Source organism: Lepidochelys kempii, chromosome 1, assembly GCF_965140265.1.
Source record: "Lepidochelys kempii isolate rLepKem1 chromosome 1, rLepKem1.hap2, whole genome shotgun sequence".
Classification (NCBI taxonomy): Eukaryota; Metazoa; Chordata; order Testudines; family Cheloniidae; genus Lepidochelys; species Lepidochelys kempii.
The window spans coordinates 190,715,511-190,738,277 of NC_133256.1; the positions used below are offsets into that span (position 1 = coordinate 190,715,511).

The 22,767-nt window shown below is 38.1% G+C and overlaps 1 protein-coding gene across 9 annotated transcripts in view; it reads right to left on the reverse strand.

Moving 5' to 3' along the window:
* The window catches only part of PHLDB2 (pleckstrin homology like domain family B member 2), a 103,110-nt gene that overhangs the window by 18,124 nt on the left and 62,219 nt on the right, over window positions 1-22,767 (reverse strand). For 5 of the 9 annotated variants that reach the window (XM_073306041.1, XM_073306021.1, XM_073305982.1 and 2 more), the window contains 7 exons: window positions 20,711-20,866; window positions 17,556-17,666; window positions 16,581-16,670; window positions 14,314-14,457; window positions 11,583-11,723; window positions 10,191-10,290; window positions 1,206-1,241 (listed from right to left, as the gene is read on the reverse strand). In XM_073306041.1, the coding sequence (XP_073162142.1) occupies window positions 1,206-1,241; window positions 10,191-10,290; window positions 11,583-11,723; window positions 14,314-14,457; window positions 16,581-16,670; window positions 17,556-17,666; window positions 20,711-20,866 (778 nt within the window). The remainder of the gene's footprint in view (window positions 1-1,205; window positions 1,242-10,190; window positions 10,291-11,582; window positions 11,724-14,313; window positions 14,458-16,580; window positions 16,671-17,555; window positions 17,667-20,710; window positions 20,867-22,767) is intronic. The other 4 variants (XM_073306059.1, XM_073306031.1, XM_073306010.1 and 1 more) reach the window with 3 other exon arrangements.

Sequence of the window (22,767 nt, forward strand, 5' to 3'; positions counted from 1 at the left end):
AAGTGCAGCAATGTGTTGCACACTAACTGGCCCCTGTAGACCCAGCTGGCATGAACTAAAAATACCCTACTACACATTAAGATAATACTTCATTACTACATTTAACACATGCTAGGGAACTTTAATGCATGCCAGGAAGATCTTCACGGAGCAGTTAAGTGCGCAGCATGTTGGTGCCCTTTAGAATTCATACCCCTCTAATGCACATAGCCGCACCATATAGATAAGCCTTTGATTTATAAGCAGGAGGTGTAAAGGAGCCTGCCAGTTTGGTGCATAAAGATATTCTATAAAATCCCTTTTAATGCTTGTACAGTATTAAGGTATTATATTTGTCCACATTGGGTCAGAGATCACATTCTGTTTGAAACAACCGAAGAACTGCTTGCACTTTGATTCTTAAATACCTCAGACTACATTGTGCATAAACCTGTGATAAAATAAGAGCATGAGTTAGAGCAGGAGATGAACAGCACCAATTGGAATATATTAAAATCTCTCCTGAATCGAGAAACAATCTACTGATTCATAATTAATCCAGATAACAATTTTTCCGAAGATTTTGTCACATCATATTTTATACATTTTTTTTTATTCGTCACCTTTATTAATGACTTGAGAAATACGAATTGGGAATATTTTCCACAGTAATTTTTAGTAACATGCCTTCTTCCTCTGGTATTGTACCTACACATGAGTTGGTTTGGTTCTGGGATAGTTTCTCTGGCATGACAGTAAGCAGAATTCCATTTTAGAGAGCAAACTATTGTCACTGGAGCGTCATCAAAAAAGAGCTATAGTATTCTCAAAAATGTATCTGAATCGTGCGTAGCTCACACTGAATCATAAATGGCATCACTTTATTAAGGAAAGCATGAACTCCACACATCTCCAAAACAACATACATTATTTCTCCATTTCAGTTAGTTACTGAATGTTTTCCTATATACAATTAAAGCTGATTTCCAAGATGCCAATAGCATTATACTTGTCATTCAAGAAGAGATTAGATTTCAACGGAAGTTCAGCTGAACTAGTTAGTAGAGGAGAACAAAGTGACACATACACACACACTTCAGCTTTGATCGATAATAATAAACACCATGTAACAGTTTCTATAACAGATGTTACTGATTTGTATGTGTAGTTTGTTTTTAATAATAATTATGACAAATGATGATATTTCCAACATTTGATAAAATTACCTTTAATACTTGTACCTTTGGAATGATTAATTGTTCCTTTAAAAGAGTTTTCGGTTATTCATTATGAAAAGAGAAGGAAACAGAAATTACTGAAAGGAGAAATATTATTCTAATGGGTATATTTTTGAGTCCTAGTTTACTAATATAAGATTGCTAAAAAAACCCCTTAATTTTACTTTTAAAATTAAACATTTCCCATATTTCACTGGAAAAAATTAACCCTATTTTTTTTATATCCTGAATCCTTTGAATCTTGTTGATCGTGAAAAGAGAGGGTTTTAAACTGTTCTTGTGAGAATGCTTTCTGTCACCGATGGTTATCTTCTACCCTCTTTACACGCAGAAAGAATGTAAGATTCATGACAGGTATGAAAACTCACAAAATTGTTTTAAAAATGCCATGCAGAAAAAAGGATAATTTACAACTTTGAATACACATTGAAATAAGCAGAGTATCATTTCCCACGAAGAAAAATTGCATTATTATAATAATTAAAAAGTATTGCTCCTTCAATTGAATTTATGCCAATATAACTCAATGGCAAACTGTATCTCTTTCTACGTACAGTATGTGTTCATCTGCAGAAAATATAATACCATGTTCTCCTTTTCTCTTTGTGCCTTAGTCAGGCAGTTTACTTTATCCCAGTACTAACATAGCTCAGCATCAGCTTTCCAATGGCACCAAAATACAACCTACCTACGTCCATTACAGCCCTTCACTGCTTATCCAGAATCTTTTTGTGAACAGATTTACTCAAGGTATATCTCCCTCTCCACCCCCAATACTGAAGTCAGGATGATAACCAAAGAAACTAAAATAGTCTCTGACAAGGGAGTAATAAGGACCTCAAGCTTATTATTTAATAACAAAATAAAATAAAAATCTGAAGATAGAGTCATGAAGGTGATATCCAGGATCGAAAGTCAAGAGAAAAATATATACTACACAGAAAGCATCCATTGCTTACAGACATTTTGGCAATTAAGTTGCTCAACCATAGAGGCTGCTACTAAAAGTAGTAAGTTCCCAGTAAGATGTCACTACAATATTCTGCCCCTTTCACATCCCTTCCTTGGGGTTTGCAAAAAAGACTGTAAAAAGCAAACTGTGATATAATAACAAAAGAACAAAATTAAGGTGTTTTTTTTAAAGTAATAAGAACAAAACAAAATAATTTTAGTAACTGCGTAGTTAAGTCAAAGAATGCATATGCAACAACAAAACTAGCTCATTAAACACACCAAGACCAACAGTTGTTAAAAATCCACAAATCTAGTAACTCTGAATAATTGTGAAGTCACAGCTATTACTCAAGTTGCTTTCAAAAGAGACACTGTCAAGTATTTTTAAAAACTGATCTTTTAAAAAACTGTTTCCTTTATCTTCTTAGAAGGTTAAAAATAACATCTCTTTTCCTGTTTTTTGTTTGTATGTATGCAACACCTCAGTCATTTTTGTATGGAGCATATACCAAAATAGCACTGTTGGCTTTACTTTCCAGTCATCAGACATAAAACAGCCCAGCTGTGTGAACCTAGTTCTGTTTTTTTGTGCTCCACTTGTTTGGTTCTCAGGCACAGAGCAAAAACATTAGGCTAATGCACAGGCAGCGTCTCTGCAGGTATGAGAACTTTTAAGCTACCCGTGATAGTCATGAGTTTATTTTGAAAAGCTATTTTTTTTTTAAAAGTGGGAATCTGTAGAAGGCTCTACACTGATTTTCAACAACTTTACAATTTACACAGATTTTGGTCCTGATCTACTTGACAGTGTCACTTTGATCAGTGACTTCAGCAAAACACCTCAGGGATCACACAGACAGATAAAAGGGTGTTCTCATACCTTTTTTGGTTTTTCCTGAGTTTGAGAAGAAGAAGAAGAAGAAGTAAAAAAAAAATCATATTGTATCCATTTAAGAGGTTTTTGGTTTTTTTTAAACAGTGCCCATTATTCTAAATTAGAATAAGTCATGTCCCAAGACCTTGCTCTTACAAGAGTGCTTAAACTATGTATCAATTGTACATACAACACAATAGAAATTAGGGATGAAAAAGACCACCTTCATTATCTTGGCAGCTGGTGATGAGTGCTCTCTACACAGCATGTTTTCCAGTGCTTTCCTTTCTTGTTTTTTTAACTCACGAGCAGTGCAGTTTTGACTACTTTCTTTAGGAGACCACTCCATAAATTGGTTAGATTTAGTTACGTGGACAAGTCTCATATTCCTACTTTAATGGCCTTTTAGCCACACTACCCAATATACATAGGCTAAGCTGTACAAGTGCATGGAGTCCCACTGAAGTTGCAAAGGCCCAAGGGTTCACCTTAGCCTTAGCTCCCAATTTTTCCTCAGAACAATCACTTTCTCCTTCTCTTTAGGTGGCTGAAGTTTAAAATCACCTTTACTTGTAGACATCTTAGTTTAAACAGGATATCTTATTTATCTATTGGTAGCTCTTAAATCAATACTATGTATGCCAGAGTTGTACTTCCAACACAATCCTTGAGAAATCTATCAAGAATGACAGCTAAGAAACAGTTTTTCAGTTAATAGTTTATGCCAAAGATATTTAAAATGTGACAAACTGCTCTTAACTCAGAGAATAATTAGCTAAAATAGTATTTGGAAGTCCACAGGGGTGGACTGTGACAGGGCAGGAGTGGAATGCAGCAGGTGCAGACTGGAACCAGAAGGTTGATAAGTGTGTTGGCAGTGTCTGCGGGGGATGCATGGGAAAGAGTTTTGTGACAGTGGCTTCAGTGGACGACAGGCGCGGAGCTGCTCGGTTTGCAGTCCTGGTAGCGCCTGGAGCATGTCCGTTTGGCACTCCATAATGTTTAAGAGCTGCTCTGTGGCTTCGTTCTGGTGTGCCGCGTTCTCCTTTCGGTATCTCTTTTCGCTGTCCTGCCACTCCTTCAATTCATGTTTTTCGACCACCGAGTGCATCATGACATCACACAAAAAGTCCTCTTTAGTTCTTCATGGCTGCTTTCTAATTCTGCGCAACTGTTCAGCCACTGATAATGAAGAGGGAGGCTGGGCTCCCAAGGTCATGTCTGTGAAGCCAAAATGCAACATTTTACAGAAGCAGTATTGTTTGCAACACTCAGACCACTAATTTAAAACTCAGCCACTATTCACATACCTGTCCCTAACTGGCTGACCCCAGGCAAGCACACATGAGCCACAAAACTCCCCAAATGGTGAGTAACTGCAGGGGCTGGGGAAATCAGTGTTCCAGGACTGTACTGTACATTGGGCACATGGCTCTTGGGGAGAGCCAGCCTTGTGTGTGTGTGGGGAGGGAGGGAGGGGCTTATAATCATTACTGTCCCCACATTTTCCACAGGCTGTGTTCATTACGAAAGATATTTCACTGCTGAGGGTGAGCAGGGAATCAAGGGAGGGTCTTCTTCAAGACTGCGGCTTCCGCCCTGGCCCTTATGCGGCTCGCCTGTGTGTATCAATGGTGTCCCCCTAGTGACGGCAGAGTGGCACGGGAAAATTACCCTTAATGGGGCAAGAAACAAAGCAGCTCTGCCAAAGAACCTGAGGCAGAGCATTGCCCAGTATCTCCAAAAAAGTTTCCTGGAGATCCCCATGAAGTGCGGGAGTCAATCAACAGCCTGTTCCACCGCTCAGACTAGACATGTAGTGGGAGATAAGACTGCTTTCTGCAACTCTCCTACCCTCAACAACTCACTTCAGCGATTCCCAAATCAGATCCACTTACCAGGGGCCTCCTCTCCTGTTTGCATTTTGCCAACATCCGACTGCTGTGACTGGCTAGGCTCCTCTGGGGTAGAAAAGAGCTCCTGACTGCATGCGTCTCTGATCTCCGAATCATCCTCTGCCTCTGGGTCCCCCTCCCACTCCACATCCTCATCCATATTTCCTCCTCCGGGCTCGGTCCACTCTCGACTGGCACGTGAGACACGGAATTATCCACAGTGATATCGGGTCCAGCCCTTTGTAGAACTGGCAGCTCACGGGAGTAGCACCGGAGCAGCGGTTTGCCTCCTGCACCCTGTGGTAGGCGTTCCACAACTCCTTCACTTAGACCCCATACTGCAGTGTGTCCCAGTCATGGCCCCCTTCCGTCATGCATCATGAAATCTGTCCACAGGTATCATAATTCCTATGGCTGGAGTGCAGCAGGGACTGGACAGCCTCCTCTCCCCAAATGCTGATGCGGTCCAGCAGCTTGGCATTGCTCCAAGCGCGGGCTCACCTGGTGCATGGAGCAGGAATGGTCACCTGGAAAGATGCACTAAGACCACTGCACGTGTCACCGAGCAAACAGGAAAGGGACCTTCAAAATTCCCAAGGAATTTAAGGGCTGGGGATGACGATTGGTCACCTGAGGGCAGGGTAGTAGAGTTCAAACCGATGACCAGAGAGGCGAGAACAGGCATTGTGGGACACCTCCTGGAGGCCAATCACAGCACTGTAATCGACCAGGGTGTCTACACTGGCACTGTGGCATTGTGCCCCTGCGCAGAAGGCTCTACACCTCTCGTTGGGGTGGGTTTTTTTAGAGTGCTGCAACTGCACAGTTTCTGCGCGCTAAGTAGCGTGGCAGTGTGTGCACCTTGGGAGTTACACCGCAGGAAGCTGCTTTCCTGCGCAGAAACTTGCCAGTGTAGTCAAGTCCTTAGTTATTTCCTTGTGAGGTCTAGTTTTCTAAATCAGGTTACTTGTCACTCACACTTTTGGTAGTCTTTGCAAGTAAGTCTATTTAGTATGAATAGATCTGAAAATACTTCCAAATGAAAACCATCGTCCTCTGGTCTTAAATTTATTTGCAGATGAGGCATCAACTGCCCCAGAATCAAGATATGCAAAGTTGCAGTTCCCACATTAAATTTAAGTCAGTCCCCTTGCCTATCTGTTGTGTTTTCTATTCCTGCATAAAGCCAAATAGCTTAATGAATATGCACAACATGGTCAAATTAAAGTGAATTTGAAAATGCTCCATTTCCTGACTTTGGTGAAATTAAAATATTCATCTTTAAATTTATATTTTACTTTCTTTGGATTTTCAAATTTACATTTTTGGGGTAAGTGATGTAGAAATTAGAGAGAAATAATTTTAGGACTATTTAATTTAATACTTCTTTAGAAAAACATTTCTGAATTAGCTTAGCTATCAATTCCTCCAGAGACAGCTGAATAACTTTCTACAGAATTATACATATGCACACACAGATATCTCTGGCCTAAGGATTTCAGCCCCAAGACAGCTTGTAAGCCACTGGAAACACCATTAACACCTGAGCAGCACTTCAACTCTATTTAATATTGCAGTTTATGTGACACAGTACTATATTTATGGTATATGCTCCAAGCAGCAAGGATAAAAAGGCATTCATCATACAAGACTATAATTCACCACTGGCATAAGCATATATAATGCCAATAAATTAAAAGGGATTGTGCATGCTTATGGAAGCAATAAATTGGAACTATCAGGTCACCCACAATACATCACCTTCAGCGCAGAAACCCACTGGAGTGTCAAGCCTGTACTTTTTACATATGCTGTACTAACAAAATGAGCTTTCTGGGGGAAGGGCAGGGGATATTAAAGATCAATATATAGTTTTATTGTTTTAACATGTCTAAAGAATTTTATACATGTTTTCTCTTGATCTGTCCACTTAAGCTGAACAAACAGACAATATTTATATCTATCTTTTATTTATTGGGGGGAGGGGAGAAAACAAACTACTTATCTCTGCAAAGCCACAGAATATACTGAACAAAGAATTGTGAAGTCCTCTAGCACATTGCAGGATCATGTAAACCAGGAGGGGTGACATCACTTGCCAGATCTAAAATTAGACAATAGCTATATTTTGGTTTTCACAAATGTCTATATATCACAACCTTATATACCACTATATAAACCTGCCCGCTGTGTGGGCTGTACAAGAATCTTCCCTTCTCTCAATTAATCTTTTCTGGGGTTCAGTGTTATTAAGAGAAATGGGAAAGATGTACAAGATCAACATATCAATCCCCCTACAAGAGTAACATATAACTTTCCGAGATATTCAACAGCTGTTACTCTTTTTGGTAGCCAAAAGGGCAAGCTTATCTTTCTGATGAATTATGTTTATAAAAATAATGATTTTATTTAGGAGGAGAGCTGGCAAAGAAATAAAGGGATGGTAGTAAGGAAAGGAAATCATATAGTTGTCAGAACTTAGGAAAGAAAGCAGAATAAATTTAACTTCTGCTCACTCCTGATTTGTCTTCATTCTCAACTATGTGTTTGTGAAGTTATGTGGAACTTGATCCTTAGTTACACTAATCCATCTTCTATGGAATCAACTGGAGCCACATTTAAGAACAGAATTTGACCTGTCCCTAATAACAAACAAACTAAATTAAAAATTATGTTTAAATCGTAGGACATGAGTGAAAATTTTTACCCAATTTTCACTATTCTAAGGCAACACACATTCTCCATGGATACTATTAAAGAGAATGTAAGTTCTACTGAATGGACTAAATTATGCCTCTGTATTCACGGTATAGGCCTCCCCACTAAATTCTATTGGAGCCCCATTTGTGCCTGTATTCAAAGGTTTTAGCACTTGCCCCTCAGGTTTCCACACACCGAATGCTTGTTTGATGATGCATTTTTGTATTTCTTCACTGATTTGTTCAAGATATAGGAGTATTTAACAAATTGTCTAAAGAAAAGTTTCTGCAAACAATTTAGATGCCTATTTGTGAGATTAAAGAATTTTCCCCAAACCTTAAGACAATCTAGGAACAGAAAAAGCGATTATATCCTTCAAACTCCTCCCACAAAAATGAAACTGAGCAAAAAGGTAATAAACATTAAAAATATCTCTAAGGAAGGAGAGTGAAGCAGAGACCGTTCTGCATGTTTTTTGCATTTATTCCTAGATCCCCTCTGTTTTAATTAAATCTCCCACTTTTTAAAACCTGTGTGAGTGCAAGCAAAGCATCTATCAACAGCTTTAGTTCCTTATTATGTCTCAACACATCAAATTAGGCCATCAAGAAATTTCCTCTTTCCCAATGAGAATAAACCCAATCCCCTAAACCTCTTCTAATAATTTAGGGTCTTCACACCAGCTATCCTCTCTGCCACCTCTTTTAAGGCAATAATTATCTTCCTGTGATATGGCAATCACAAAAGCACATATTATTCCAGATGGCATCAAAAAAAGCACCTTGCACAGTATCAATATACCTCTTTTTTGTATTCTCCATCTGCTTGAATTAGACTATATATTTTTAGTCTACACCACTACTATACTTACTAATTTCAGTGATTCTCTTCCCCATTCTCTCAGCATTTTCCTGATCTATGTATTAGGCAATTGTTCATATGGCACATATCATAGTTTGGTTGCATGCTGACAAAAGAAATTTGATTGGCAGAGTTTGCAACATAAAAGATGGGCAAGGAATTTCAAAATTAGTGGGTCTATCCTTTCCATAATAGCCAGCATCTTCAATTTGTAAAAAAGTATTTAACAATTCACAGTTGTTTCACATCACCTACTCTAAATGCAGTCTTGAAATAACTTTGCAAAAATCATTCCTATTTTTAAGAATTGTGATCTTCTAACTTAAAAGAATTGCTTAACATTTGTCTCTTACGTTTTGTAAGCCAAAGCAAACAAATTATGTCACAAAAAATAGCAAAATCATATGGGTACAAAATATTGTATTGCAAAATACACAACAGAGAAGCTTTCCAGGCTGACAATAATTAGTCTGTTTTTGTGGCTGCTTCTGAAATACTTCAGCGTGGAAGTAACGACAAAAAAAAAATTACAGAAAGTTTGTGCAAGGCCCTCCAGATTACTGAAGCCCTAAGAGGCAAACCCAAAAGTGTGGTTCAATTCTGTAAGGCGACTACACAAAAATGGTGCAATTTTACTCAGCAAATCTGCTCCATATGTATTCAGTCACCTCTGTTGATTTGGTCGACTACAAGCATTTTCTTAGGCTATAATCATGCTTTTAACACATTAGCCCTGAATAATCAACACAGATATGGGAAACGATCATGGAAAAGTACTGTGGAAAAGTACTACGGGTTCTATTTTGGCTAATGCACAATTAAGACAATTATTAAGTAAATTTCTACAGTAGAATATTTATTTTTGGTAATGATGCATATGCCAGAAAGAACTGATATTGATTCTCAGATCCCAGAAATGGTTGAATTTGCAGAGTTAACAGAATCAAACATATTTTTACTTAAAAAAATTGAGCACGAATGAGCTCAAGCTGAGAGAAAATAAACAGAACACCAAGGCTTGCAGGGACATGTTTCAGAGCAGTACTGTACACTGGATGCAGAATGGTCATGTCCTTATTCCAGAGTTGCACCAGCACAGCTACAACCATCAATATTTTTAGGCACACACATCTATGATAGATTAAAATGAACTGTAATCTGTTATAAATCTTCATCTTTAAGGGACAATCATAAACCCTAATTACTCCACCCTGGCAAAAGTATCTGCACATGAAGAGTGATTTACAAGATCAAGGCATTAGAGAATGTTCTCACACACACACACACACGTCGTATCTTTAATAAGTTGTCTCCAAAAAAAAAAAAATCACTCAAGATATAGTAGTTGGAGTTACCCAGTTTACCCAACACATATTCTTCAATGCACCTTTCTTGTTTACTACAGCATGTGTGAAAATTATGTACTTTCAAATTGAAATGGGAAATGCCAAGGAGCCATTGCCTGTGCTCCTGCAATATAGCTTAATACCATTTATCTTATTTTGCTGAAGTCTAAAAATTGTATATGCAGCTTTTTATTTTCATATTGAAAGGAAAATTATTACTTCAAAGTCCTAATATAATCTACAGCATTTACAAGTACACTGATTTGGGATTTACTTTCCAGAAGAATGAACATTAGATACCCATGAATAGAAAGTACTGGTAAGCGTTTTAAAATAACTTTACCTTTATGCATTCTTCTTGATTCAGACTCTTTGGTTATGGTTGCCAGACAGTGAGGAAGTACACTGCCACAGCTGTTGCTCTGTCCTAGTGGCAAATGACCCTGCATAAAATTTTGTGAACAGATATTTACAAAATGCACACCTTATAACTTTGTACATCAGCAATTCCGAACAAAACAAACACCTCAGATGGATTTCATGACAAAGTATCAGCTATAAACTACTTTAGCTGTACACATTCTCAATTTCTGAAATATTTTCAAGTATCTTCTCCTCCTAAAATCACATGAAGGCTCTCGTTGCTCTACAATGATTCATGGTGCCACAATCTAGATACAATTTTCAGTTTCATCTCCACCTTCTAGTAAGACCATGAGGAAAAATCAGAACTCTAAATTTTCTTTAAAAATCAGTTCACTTTCATTTGAAATTGGAATCACTATTATATAGTAATCATAAATTAACTGTTTATGCATGCGTGCTTATTGCATGACATCACTACAGGTTTAAATTAAGGTTGTTTTGCCTTTCCATATCTTAACATGTTTGGATTTCCTTTACGTTTAACTCTGAATTTATTGGTTTGTAACATCTAGGGTTTATCTACACTGAAAAGTTACATCGGCATGGTTATGTCTCTCATGGTGCAAAAAAACTACTGTCCTGGGAGACATAGTTAAGCTGACTTAACAACCGGCGTAGACAGCGCTATGATGATGGAAAAATTCTTCAGTCAACCCAGTAAACACCTCTTGGGGGACATGGATTACCTACGCAGATGGGAGGATCCCTTCTGTTGCTGTAATAAGGACATGTCTACACTTACCTCCAGAGTGATCGATCCAGCGGGGGTCAATTTATCGCATCTAGCAAAGATGTGATAAATTGACCGCTGAGCACTCTCCCGTCGACTCCGGTACTCCACTGGCGCGAGAAGCATAGGCGGCGTCAACGGGGAGTGTCAGCAGTCGACCTACCGCAGCGAAGACACCTCAGTAAATAGATCTAAGTACGTCGACTTCAGCTACGTGAATAACGTAGCTGAAGTTGCATAACTTAGATCAGACACCCACCCCTTCCCCAGTGTAGACCAGGCCCAAGTGTCTATACTAAAGCTCTACAGCGGAACAGTTGCAGAGTGTTTTAGAGTGTAGACATAGCCTTAGTTTTGGGATAATTACAACATCCGATGAAGTGAGCTGTCGCTCATGAAAGCTTATGCTCAAATACATTTGGTAGTCTCTAAGGTGCCACAAGTACTCCTTTTCTTTTTGCGAATACAGACTAACACGGCTGCTACTCTGAAACATCCTTACGTTACTCAACCTTAACTCCTTAACTTTTCATAGGGGACAATAGAAATGGAAAAGCTATATACAGGCATATTACTTACTTTAGGAGTAACACTTCGTCCGAGAGTAGCGCTACTGAAGTGTGGCGATACAGAGGGAGTGGTTTTCTTGCGGGGTAGAGTATCACTCAAATATGTGCTCTCCTTGTGCTGTTTCTTTCTTTCTTCCAGATTTCTAAAGTGCTTAAAATATAATTTGCAACACTGTTTTGACAAAATGAACTGAACTGTTTGGTAAATTATGTTTCACACAGAATATAATGAAATCTACAGTCTTGAAATTTCACTGTAAAGAACCTGTCTTGTTTTAAAGCTAAATATTCTGTTTCACATCTTGTCCAGAATTTATTTATTTATTTTATTTTATTTTATTTTATAGGCTGCTGCAGTACTAAAAACATATCACTAGTCATAGAAATTTATATGGTGCATGGTAAAACAGTAACCAATTGTCCCCAAAGATAAAAACGATCAACTATTCTCAATTTAGAATAGCATTAAAGACTCTCTGAAGCTTGTGCAGTCCTTAAGGTTCTCATTTAAACACTTATCATTAATGAGTTCTGCCAGTTAAGACATATAAATGGCCAAATAAAAATGGTGTGATTTCCAAGATTCAATGGGACACAGAAATACGTTACAAGTTCCATTTCTTTTTATGGAGATTGTGGACCAAATTAATGACAGGGAGATGATTTTAGAAATAACAGTTTTAATTCTTCATCCTTTTAAAACTAAAAATGTGTTTCCATACAGGTGAGTTGTTAAGAGATTCATCTTAAACAAAGCTCTCAAAAGCTATCACACACATAGAATGAAAAATATTTGTAAACAGAAAGTAAAGCTTAATGTTAAATTATCACCAATTTGAAACTGAATCATACTGTACATAAAAATGGGCCTGTAATTTGACATCAGTACTGCCTGTTGATTAAGAAAACATTGTAAGAACAGGAAGACATTGCTGGCCCTGCACCCAATTATTGTTTTAAAAACACAAGGAGTCTAAGGCTCTGTCTACACAGTCAACTGAATGACAAAACTTTTGTCGTTCACAAATGCTTAAAAAAGCCCCCTCCTGAAAGACAAAAGTTTTGTCTTGGGAAATGGCAGTGTAAATGGCTCGTTACTGGAGGAGTGCACTCCTGTTAACAATACGAACCTCGCTCATAGGGGGTGGAAGCATTTTGTTGACAAAAGTGCCAACAAACAGCGTTTAGACTGTCCGACTTTTAACGACATGGACGTGTTGTTAAAAGCTGTGTAGACAAAGCCTAAGTTTACAAGTGGCATCCTATTAGGCAACAGAAAAATAAACCCCTCCAAATGCTAATGAACTGGTAGTTTAAAGGCAATATATTTTTGGAGTCCATTGTTGGACAGTATTAGAAAACTCTCCATTTAAATATGACGTTAGATCTAACCACTGACACTTTACTGTTGTAAGGAGCTTCCAACAATTAAGATAGCTCTCAAGTGTCAGCATTTTCCACTGTGTTATTCGTTTGTTTTAACAGCGAACAGACATACAATATGTACCGTACCAGGGGCTACTATGAGATCTTTTCTCATCTCATTGTGCATGTCTCTATCACTAAACACATTTACAGACCACCACAAGAAGAGACTGTTTATTCAACACCACTCAGTAATAATTCATAAACATTTCAGCAAACCCTTTAAGTACAGAACTCTGCGAGTCTGAATCAATTATGGATTCTTAGATAATCACATCACATGAAAAATTCATGTGTAAATGACTTCATTGCCACCATAAAAAAATCCAAGATGATCAGCTTTTAATTTGTTACCTGTTGTTGCCTGCGATGTTTCTTAGCTGGAAGAGGAGGTGGTGTATCAGATAAAGGAAAAGGATCTACATGTGTAACCATGACCTCAGGCCAATGGACTGATGGAAGTTGAGCAATAGAGCGAGGAGAAAGAGAGTGAGGAAACACAAATCCAGAACAGAGAGATGATCTTAGCTTTATAGGAAAGAGAGAAATTACACACAGAATTTTGTACTAGGAATTACTCAATACACATGGCACACACAAGCTGCAGTTTATAACAATATTTCATTGAGAGAGTTCTGAATGAAAAGTACACATTATACTGGAACTGGTAAGATAAATATTTAAATATTTGAAGCAATGTAAAAATGCTAAATACCAAGTTTATTGGTAAACTATAGCAGCACAAAGATAGAAATTTTTTAGTCATAAAGTTACTCCATTTTTACACAGAGTTGCTTCTCTATTTTTTAAACAATGTAAAGGTTGATATCAAAGCAAAAAGTGACAAACACAGCACAAAAAAGGCCAGAAAGAACAGATTGGAACAACAAAGAAAAGTGAAGGTATTGATCTGTACCCAAAATATTAAAGATAGATATTACTTCTGCATAGATTCACCCCACAAAAATGAGCTACAATAAGATAGGAAATAACACTTCACCTCCATCATACAAATTATCATTATTATATGACTTGAGTCTACTTTTCCAAAGGATATGCTACCCCTTCCTATTTGAAAGGCAATGACGTCACTTATTTCTGATAGGGGCATTCTTCTTAGCCACTAAAATCCCAAATCCAAAACCAAACATTTTATAATTGGAGAATTCCTTTGGCTTTTCTGTCAGACGAACATCTGACCCTTCATCGCTAAGTCTACAGTTCGTTTTAGGGTTAAACTTATTACACTAGAAATTTAAAAAAAAAATAGCTGTGAAAGAATGATGTAAACAAAGGGAAATGTCTCTCAAACAAACCTCTTTATTTTGTGGCTGGCTCGCCAGCACAGCCGTGGAAGGCTCAGTGGCAACAGCGTCAGCATCTGTGGGGGGCTGAGTGGAAGGGGATCTATTCGTGGAATTGCCATACAGCTCACTAATTTCACTTACACTGATATAACCCTAAAAGGAGGAATTCAGAAATTAAACACGAAAAAGGAGTAAAAGCCAAAAGACATGCAAGAGTGTTAATGTATCCAGTACAATGAAGGTTAGTTTGGAGTGATACAGCCAAGTATCTGTGGTCTTATCAAATATTTCATTAAAGCAGTAATAACAATTATATTTTTAAAATACTGAATACTTCAATTTTGAAGAATGTTTTTAGTCATTCTAAACACATTTGTCTTACCAAAAGGCAAATCAACTGTAAGTGAGCAAGACACTTTATCAAAGTAAAGCCATCAGTGCTTCTTGTTTTGTTTTGGTATGTTTAAATTTGAACCACTTAGCTAGAGCTAAACATAACACTAGCATTTCCTCCAAAACAAAAGTCTTATTCATGGATGCTTAATGCTTAGATTCCTCTGTTCACTTTTTTTTTAAAACCCATCCCTATTTATTTCCTGATACATCTTTCAACTAAATTTGTGGGGCCTGGATGGCTCATGGGATTGGTATTATGATGTGGTGGTTTTATTCTGTAAATTACTCTAATAATAGTCCCTTAAATTAGTAGTGTCTTAAAGTTGCTTCCCTCTGATGGCTGTTTGGAGGCTTATGTAAAATGGGTATCAGTCTGGTTCCTAATGGACAAGAGTCCACATCTTAAAAGTAGCCATTGCAATTTGAATCTCTGTAAGCAATCTTAGATAAGGAGGGAGCAGGGCTGACTGAAAAAGTATGGAGGCGAGGCACAATGGCAGGATAGTTGATGTACATGTTCTGATGTCAAGAGAAATTCAGTGTCTAGTGCTGTCAAATAAATTCACTTCAAAAATAAAATACAGCTTCAATGCGCTGATTATAAAATCAGTCAAATGCCACAGCTCTTGATCTGTGGGAAAAGGTCATTTTAAAGGGGGGAAGTCACTGCTGAATTAGTGTCATAAAAAGTAGACAGAAATATATTTTTTTAAAAATGAAACAGTGAACCACTTTTAAAAGGAACAGGTGGAAAGAATGGAATATGGTTATAAAACTGCACTGATTTATTAATACATGAAAAGATGTCCTATTTTGGAATTCAGATGATCAGAACAGCTACAACTTATTGCTACCGTAGTTCTGCTTTTAAAAGGGATCTTTAGGTATGAGCAAAAGAATATTTTGGCTGCAGAGAGAAGCATTGCAAAGATGCACTAGAAGATGGAGGATTTTATTCACTTAATCTCAAGCCAGATGTTATTCAGGAAACTCAAGTGTGATTCTAAGTTAAGGAAGCTGCCTTAGAGATCTGACAATTTATTCAAAATGCTAGTATTTTCTGTTTACAACAAACTGCAATCCACAGACACAGAAACTTCATTATGATGAGTTAAGATGATAAACACATTGATTCAGTGTTGCTAAGATATGCACTGGCTGAATCACTACAAAAAATAGGGACTGTAGCTCAGGTCCCTTCAGACTTCTTCCCCAGTTTAAAGGCTGTGGGTTGTGAGGACTCACAACAGTAACCTCAGAGCTTTGGAGCTTCACAAGTGCAGCAAGGTCTAGGTTTTCCTTCACATTACCCCTAACTTACTCAATACCTCATCCAAAACTTTTGAGCCTCTTCCCTTTTGACTGCCAACGATGATTAAATAAATAGAGCTACAACAGCTCAAAGTCTTCAACTCGGTGTTTAAATGATGAAAAGCTGAAATACACATTTACAATGGATTTTTTCTATCCCAAAAAAGGAGAAGTCAGTGGCAAAAAAAATGTAAAATATACGATATAAGAGCAAGAACACTAGAACTTAGTCGCACTTGCCCTTAGCTGTTTCTAGATCTCTCTTTTTTGGTGTCCGTTAGGTTCAAGCATTTATTTAGAGAAAAACAGATTCTCTAACAAATGCAAAATGGTAATATATCCAGGGCAAAAGTTTAATGAATGGGAAAAACATCTGTGAAGCAATTTTTTGGCTTAATTTGGATTTCCAGAAGTAACTCAGCTAAGTTTCCTAATCATAGCAAGAACAGAATATTGAAAACCACATGAACCATGGATTGCATATTTTACAAGATTTGCCAAACTCTAAATCACTATTGCATCCAATGTTAATAAACATTAAGCTTACCAGAGGTACAGGAAAAGCTTACCTCTTTTAGACTGCTGGGACAGACAGGAAATCCTTTTCCTCCAGAAAGTCCAGAGTATTTCTTTTCCAGATTACAAAGATTCTCTTTTTCCTGTGAGGAATAGATATTGCATTTATTTCAGAAATGAATATTTATCCACCTAAAATGAATACCAGTTATTTATTTAAAGGGTATAAGGAAACCCTCTGGTGTGGCCAGAATTGCAACAGCAGTTTCAATTTTATTTATTTATAGCAGAACTGAAACTCTCCAACAGTTCCCAACAGATTCCTTTTGGCTTAAGTGAGCTTTGGATCACATCCTATGTGTCCAATTGCAATTGCCAAAGATTGTAAAAAGCGACCAGTGATTTGGGATGTCTGAGTTTTGGGGTTTCCAAGTTGACACAGTAAAGAAGCCTGACTCTTAAGGTCTGTCTCCAGCATACAGGTGAGATCAAGGTGTTCTCAGAGAACAGAATCCAATCCCTCTTTGTGGTCTAAACCAAAATGTAGCCCCCTAGGCGAAAGATACATTTTTTCATTCTAGAATTTTATTAGCCAGAAGCTGGTCATGGCAAGTAGTCTGATTTTGTGGCCAATTACTGGCCCATTATATGCTGATGGTTTGGGAGGTGCAGAGGTTGTGCACATTCCCAGATAGCCTTTGATGGGTGAAATGTTGGCATTTTTTATATATTATATATATATAAAAAATCCTAAGACAGAGGAACAGCTTTTGTTTACTATATTTTTAATGCAGAGACTTTGTTCATTGTGAGGTAATCTTTATAAAACCTCTTATAAGACAAAACACCACTACAGTTTTTAGTTAGGAAACCGGCTGGTAATAATAAGCGTGGTTTTTTTTTTAATGCTATTGGAAAACAGAAGCCTGTTGAGATAATTTTGTTTTTCCAACTTCCATGTAACAGTTGGATTTTTTTATATTGTTGATTTTTTAAAAAACATCTTACAAAGAAAAGAAAACGCTTACTCTTTGCAGCATCATTATTAAGTTATTCTTCTCTTTTACAAAATGATCTTGTTCCCTCTGCGACTGCTGAACGATATGATTGGCTTGCTTTTTGAGAGCAGAAATCTTCTCCTAATATACAAATATAATAACCACATTTTACATATTTAAGTTTGAAAGGACAATATATATATATTGAAACGTATATATTTCATCCATAAACTTGGCAAAACAGAACTGTGATAATTAATAACTATTTCTTAAAGTTAAGACTGTAACTACTGGAAAAGAATTTTTAACTATTAAAAATGTATGAATCCTTAATGTAGTACAAAGAAAACTGTTAAAGATGACAAGCTATCACTTCAATTTGTAACGCGTTTCCTGGTCCTGCTTGGAGTCTCTGTAGGGAAGAATGCGATCAATCAATCTGCAGAGAGCCAGCCCAGAGTAAGATGGGTTGAGTAGTGCCTGTTTTTTGGGTTCTTGTGTGTCATTATTCTGAATTCTAAGAAATAAAGTAGTGTTATGTTGCTACCTTCCAGCAAAAGTATTTATGCTCTAACTGCTGTGTGTGTGTATGCATATGGAACGTCCCCTATCTGTGAAAATAAATAATTGTTTTTTTCTCTTCTCCACCTTACAGTGCTATGCTATGAGGTGTTTTATCACATGAGCAGAGGACTAGGAACCAGGAAATCCTGAATTCTAATTCTTGATCTAACCTCACTTCTTCTGAAGTATTGGACTCTTAATATCTCTGCCTCCACTGGCCCCTCTGTGAAGTTAGGATAATAATAATACTTGCCTGAGGTTTAATTACTTTAAAATGTTTAAATGCTTTGAAGATGAAATGCACTAAGTGGCAAGTATCATATAGAAAGTAATACAGAACTAAAAGAAATTTCTAAATGACAGCCAATCGCTCTATTAAATGGGGGGAAGGATTCAATAGGAACCAGACACTATGGAGAGTGGCTCCTTGTAAGTGCCATAGATAGGAGAACAAGACAAGATCAGCTGGGGGGGGGGGGGGGGGGAAACGGGGAGAGACAGACATTCTCAGTCTACTTTATTGTGTTGAAGTAGAACAAGTTATATTCTGCCATGATGCTGACATTTTACTGCATTATTTTCCATTTGTTAAAATACAGATAAGAGATGGGCAAGATTGAAGCAGCAATCAGGTTCACTTATTGAGGTTGCAACAGACAAACAAAAGCAATGATGGTTTGAAATTTTTTATCTCACTATACTCCAGGTTGTTCCACAATGAAGGGGAAAATTAAAACATAAGATCCTGAACACTACTGCCCTCATTTAAATAAATACTTGTTTCATTACCTGTGCCTTGCCACATTGTTAACTTATCCAACTCTGGTTTCATCTCCTACACTCCCTACTGCTTCTTCAATGATTCTGGCTGCTTCTGTCTCTTAGCCCATCCAGTTTTGTATGTTTGCCAAATAGCTCCATAAAACCATAAACATCTGAAGACCCACCTGGTGCAATCAAATATTTCAGCATTAAGACTGCAACCTCACTCAAATCTATTTCACCTGTTTGCGTCCCTAGGTTGGTAACTTCTTTGGCTTTTACATGCATAGGGCATTCAACTCTTTCTGAGTAGGCACTGTAGTGCACAGAGTAATAACAAACAGCAGTAACCATTAGTGGCTCTTCAGTTGGTAAGCATGAAGCTGACATGGGGAAAGAGAGTATGAATAATTTTTCTACCTTATACAGACAGAGCTGGGGAGGCCTGCATAAAAACATCAAGACAATACACAGTAGATGATCTGGGTCTTGATATATTGTGATTGCACCCCAGCATAAGGCTGGTATCAGGGGATGTGTCAGAGGGTGACTGGCCCTTTAAGGGGTGGTGGATCCAGCCCGACCTGTCTCCACAGAAGTACAAAATGAATAATGCCACATGATAGGCAGATCATGTGACTAAAGTCAGGCCTTTGGGGTGCAGATAAAAGAGAAGCCTTTAGAGAGTCAAAGGGAAGAGAAGGGAGACTCCCTGTAGGAAGCCCTGGGAGTCACTACTCGATAGAGAGCAGGGAGAGATGCAGAGGAATAGGAGGGCTACAGGAGTTGCTTTATACATAAAGACTCTCCCTAGCTCCTAGGCAGAGGGGCTGCAAGCCTGACAACATCGGGAGCCAGATAAGAAGACTGGAGCATGGAGGGCAAGTCTGCTACAGGGAAGTCTTGGCAGGGATAGGACTAAGACCATTGCACAAAGGGTCATGAGCCAGCTACGAAGGCTCTATGGGAGTTCTTGTGTTTTCCTGTGAACTTTGTTAACAAACCCAGACCCCAAGGAGGAGTGTTCATTGACACCTGAAAGTCTGTGTCGAAGTTATTGGGGAATCCAAGAGGGGAAAATGAGGTAGGAGCTAACCCAAAGCCAGACTGGGTAGGTGGTCCTGCTACAGGTAGAAATGCAACTTCTCACCTCTTAGTAAATTTATCTTTAAAGGTAAAGAGTAAAGTTAATAAAGGTGATCATGGTAAAGGTGCTGCTTCCCATCATCATATTATCAGAGAGCTTCCTATATAACATAGCAAGAGTGAATTCCCTAGTGCAGTGGTGGGCAACCTGCGGTCTGCATGCAGCCCAGAGCAAGCTGATTGCAGGCCGTGAGACATTTTGCGGACGTTGACCGTCTGCAGGCACGGCCCCCCGCAGCTCCCAGTGACCGCGGTTTGCTGTTCCTGGCCAATGGGAGTTGTGGGAAGCGTTGCCGCAGGTTGCCCACCACTATCCTAGAGGATATAATGAATATCTGGCTCTCCTACCTTTTAAGGATATAGCCTTGCTTGGGATATTTTTTGTGGTTGTGGTTATTTGTATTTTTGTTTTATTTTATTTTGGGGGTAGAGATGAGTTTGTATTATAGGACTTTGTTCTTTAGTTTAATTTAATTTTTGGAGGGCAGTGTGATTGGGAAGATGGGGTTGTCATCATTATGAGTGTCATTCTTGCTATGATGCTTTTTGAGAGAAAGGTTTTGTAATGTTTCCTATGGACAGTCTACCTCTGGATTCACCTAAATCCCTTTTATGTGCACCAGCAAAGAAACAGGTAATGGTGAAACAACAGTGCTCTGAATTTAAAAAAAAAAAAACACATCAAGCAAAGAGCTGAGTTTTAATCCCTTTACCTTTCTACTGACAATGCTGCGCTGATATTCAGCTACTTCACGCAGGAGCTGCTGTGTCAGGTTCTCTTTCTCCTCATCTAACCTGCTCTCATGTTCAAGTTGCTGAAACTCCAGATCTTCAAAGTGTTTGCTTTCTACATCCAACAGATCAGCATCCTTTAAAGACAGACAAACAAACAAACACACATGCAAAAATTTTGCATTTACAGTGATCAGAGAATGGTTACTTAACAGCATTAAATCTCAGGAAAAACTTCCTAACTGTAAGAACAGTAGGACAATAGAATAGACTGCCTAGGGAGCTCCTTCACTGGAGGTTTTCCAATGGAGGCTGGATAGCCATCTGTTTTGGATGATTTTTTAGACATAACAAATTCTGCATCTTGGCAGAGTGTTAGACTAGATGACCCTTGCAGTCCCTTCTAACTTGGTTCTATGAATCAGTCTAAAATGATTATTCAATTTCATTCCACAAATCTGTCTGAACAAATACAAAGTTGATTTCTTTACTTAGCATTACCATCATCATAAACAGAAGTAAACATGGCTGATCTTTACTTTGGGGTTACTTCATCAATTACTGCCAACATCCCACTATCACACAGAATTCTATTTCACAGGAATTAAACATGAAAAGATGGAATCACCTGTGCATACACACATTTGAAAGAACTTTCTATTCAGAACAGGTTCTTATAACATGCTCATCACCAGAGTGTCTGAGTGCTTTCCAGTAGTGGATTAAACAAAGTGACTGACATCTGTCATGTTTATTCTTTCATCCTCTCCCCAAGGGAAAAAGTGTATGCAGTGGAACGTTTTGTTTTGGATTTTTTACATATAATATATATACATACACACATTGCTATCTATTTGTTTATCTTAGAGAAGGCAAGGTCAAAGAAGTGCACCTTGCACTTGGAGTGGAAGGTGGTCAGGTTTATGATGGTTCTTAGTTTTTAGGGAGTTCATTCCACAGTCTTGGACCAGCCCCAGAGAAAACTGCTTCCTGCACAGATAAGCTTTACCCTAACGGCAGAAAGTCCCATTGTCCCAGAGGAGCACAGTTGTTGGCCACAGTCTTCATCCCAGAGCCTCAGCTGATGTTTTAGATATGCTGAGCTCATGCCATGGAACTCCCTGAAGGTAAGGACTGAAACCTTGAATCTGATTTGATAGTCTATGGAAAGACAGTGTTGAGAGCAGAAGACAGGTTTGATGTGCTTGCAGTAGCCAATGCTGTTGAGGAATCATGCTGCAGCATTTTGTTCAAGTTAGAGTTTCCTAAGTGCTGAAAACTTAAAGCCCAGCTATATCACATTGCTGTAGTCCAGCTAAGAGTGAACAACTGAGGCCGAGTCAGCATCCATCAGGAGGGGGCTGAGTCTCCTAGCCCATCAAAGATGACAGAAGGACAGAACATAATGGCAGTAGTACACTAACAGCACATTGGTTCATTTTGTCTCACTAACCCTTTCAACAACCACATGTGCCCATTGAATAGAAGATGAAGAAAAACAATTTCCAAATGCTAGCCTCAGAGATCTGAGAGAAAAGAACCCCACAATGCCATTTTTACAGTCTTTTCAGTACCTAACTATACTTTAACTTAGACTGTACTTTAACTTTGTTATGTTACAGGCAATAAAGTCAAGTTAGACTGTGTAAGTGTTGAATAAAATGCAACAGTGCCGCTGCAAAGAATGAAAGAGTAACTCAGATATGTAAATCAATTGTGCAGACACACAACCTCAGGAATGACATTTTCAATGCATGATTCAGATTATAAACTAAATTATGTATTGAAGAAAATAAGTACGCACAACAGCATACAGAGACCAGTTGACAGTGTGGCAAAAAAGCAACAGATAATTGTGTCAAATGGCAATGAAAGTTAAGTGCTAATATAGTTTATCCTAATTACTGAAACCACATATTTGTCTTTGCTTGTTCAGTTACAAGGTGATGCTCTAATGTCCATCTAAACATCACAATTCTTATCAGCTTTCACATCAGCCAACAGGCGCAGGCTGTTAATTATGTGTGACTGGGCTACA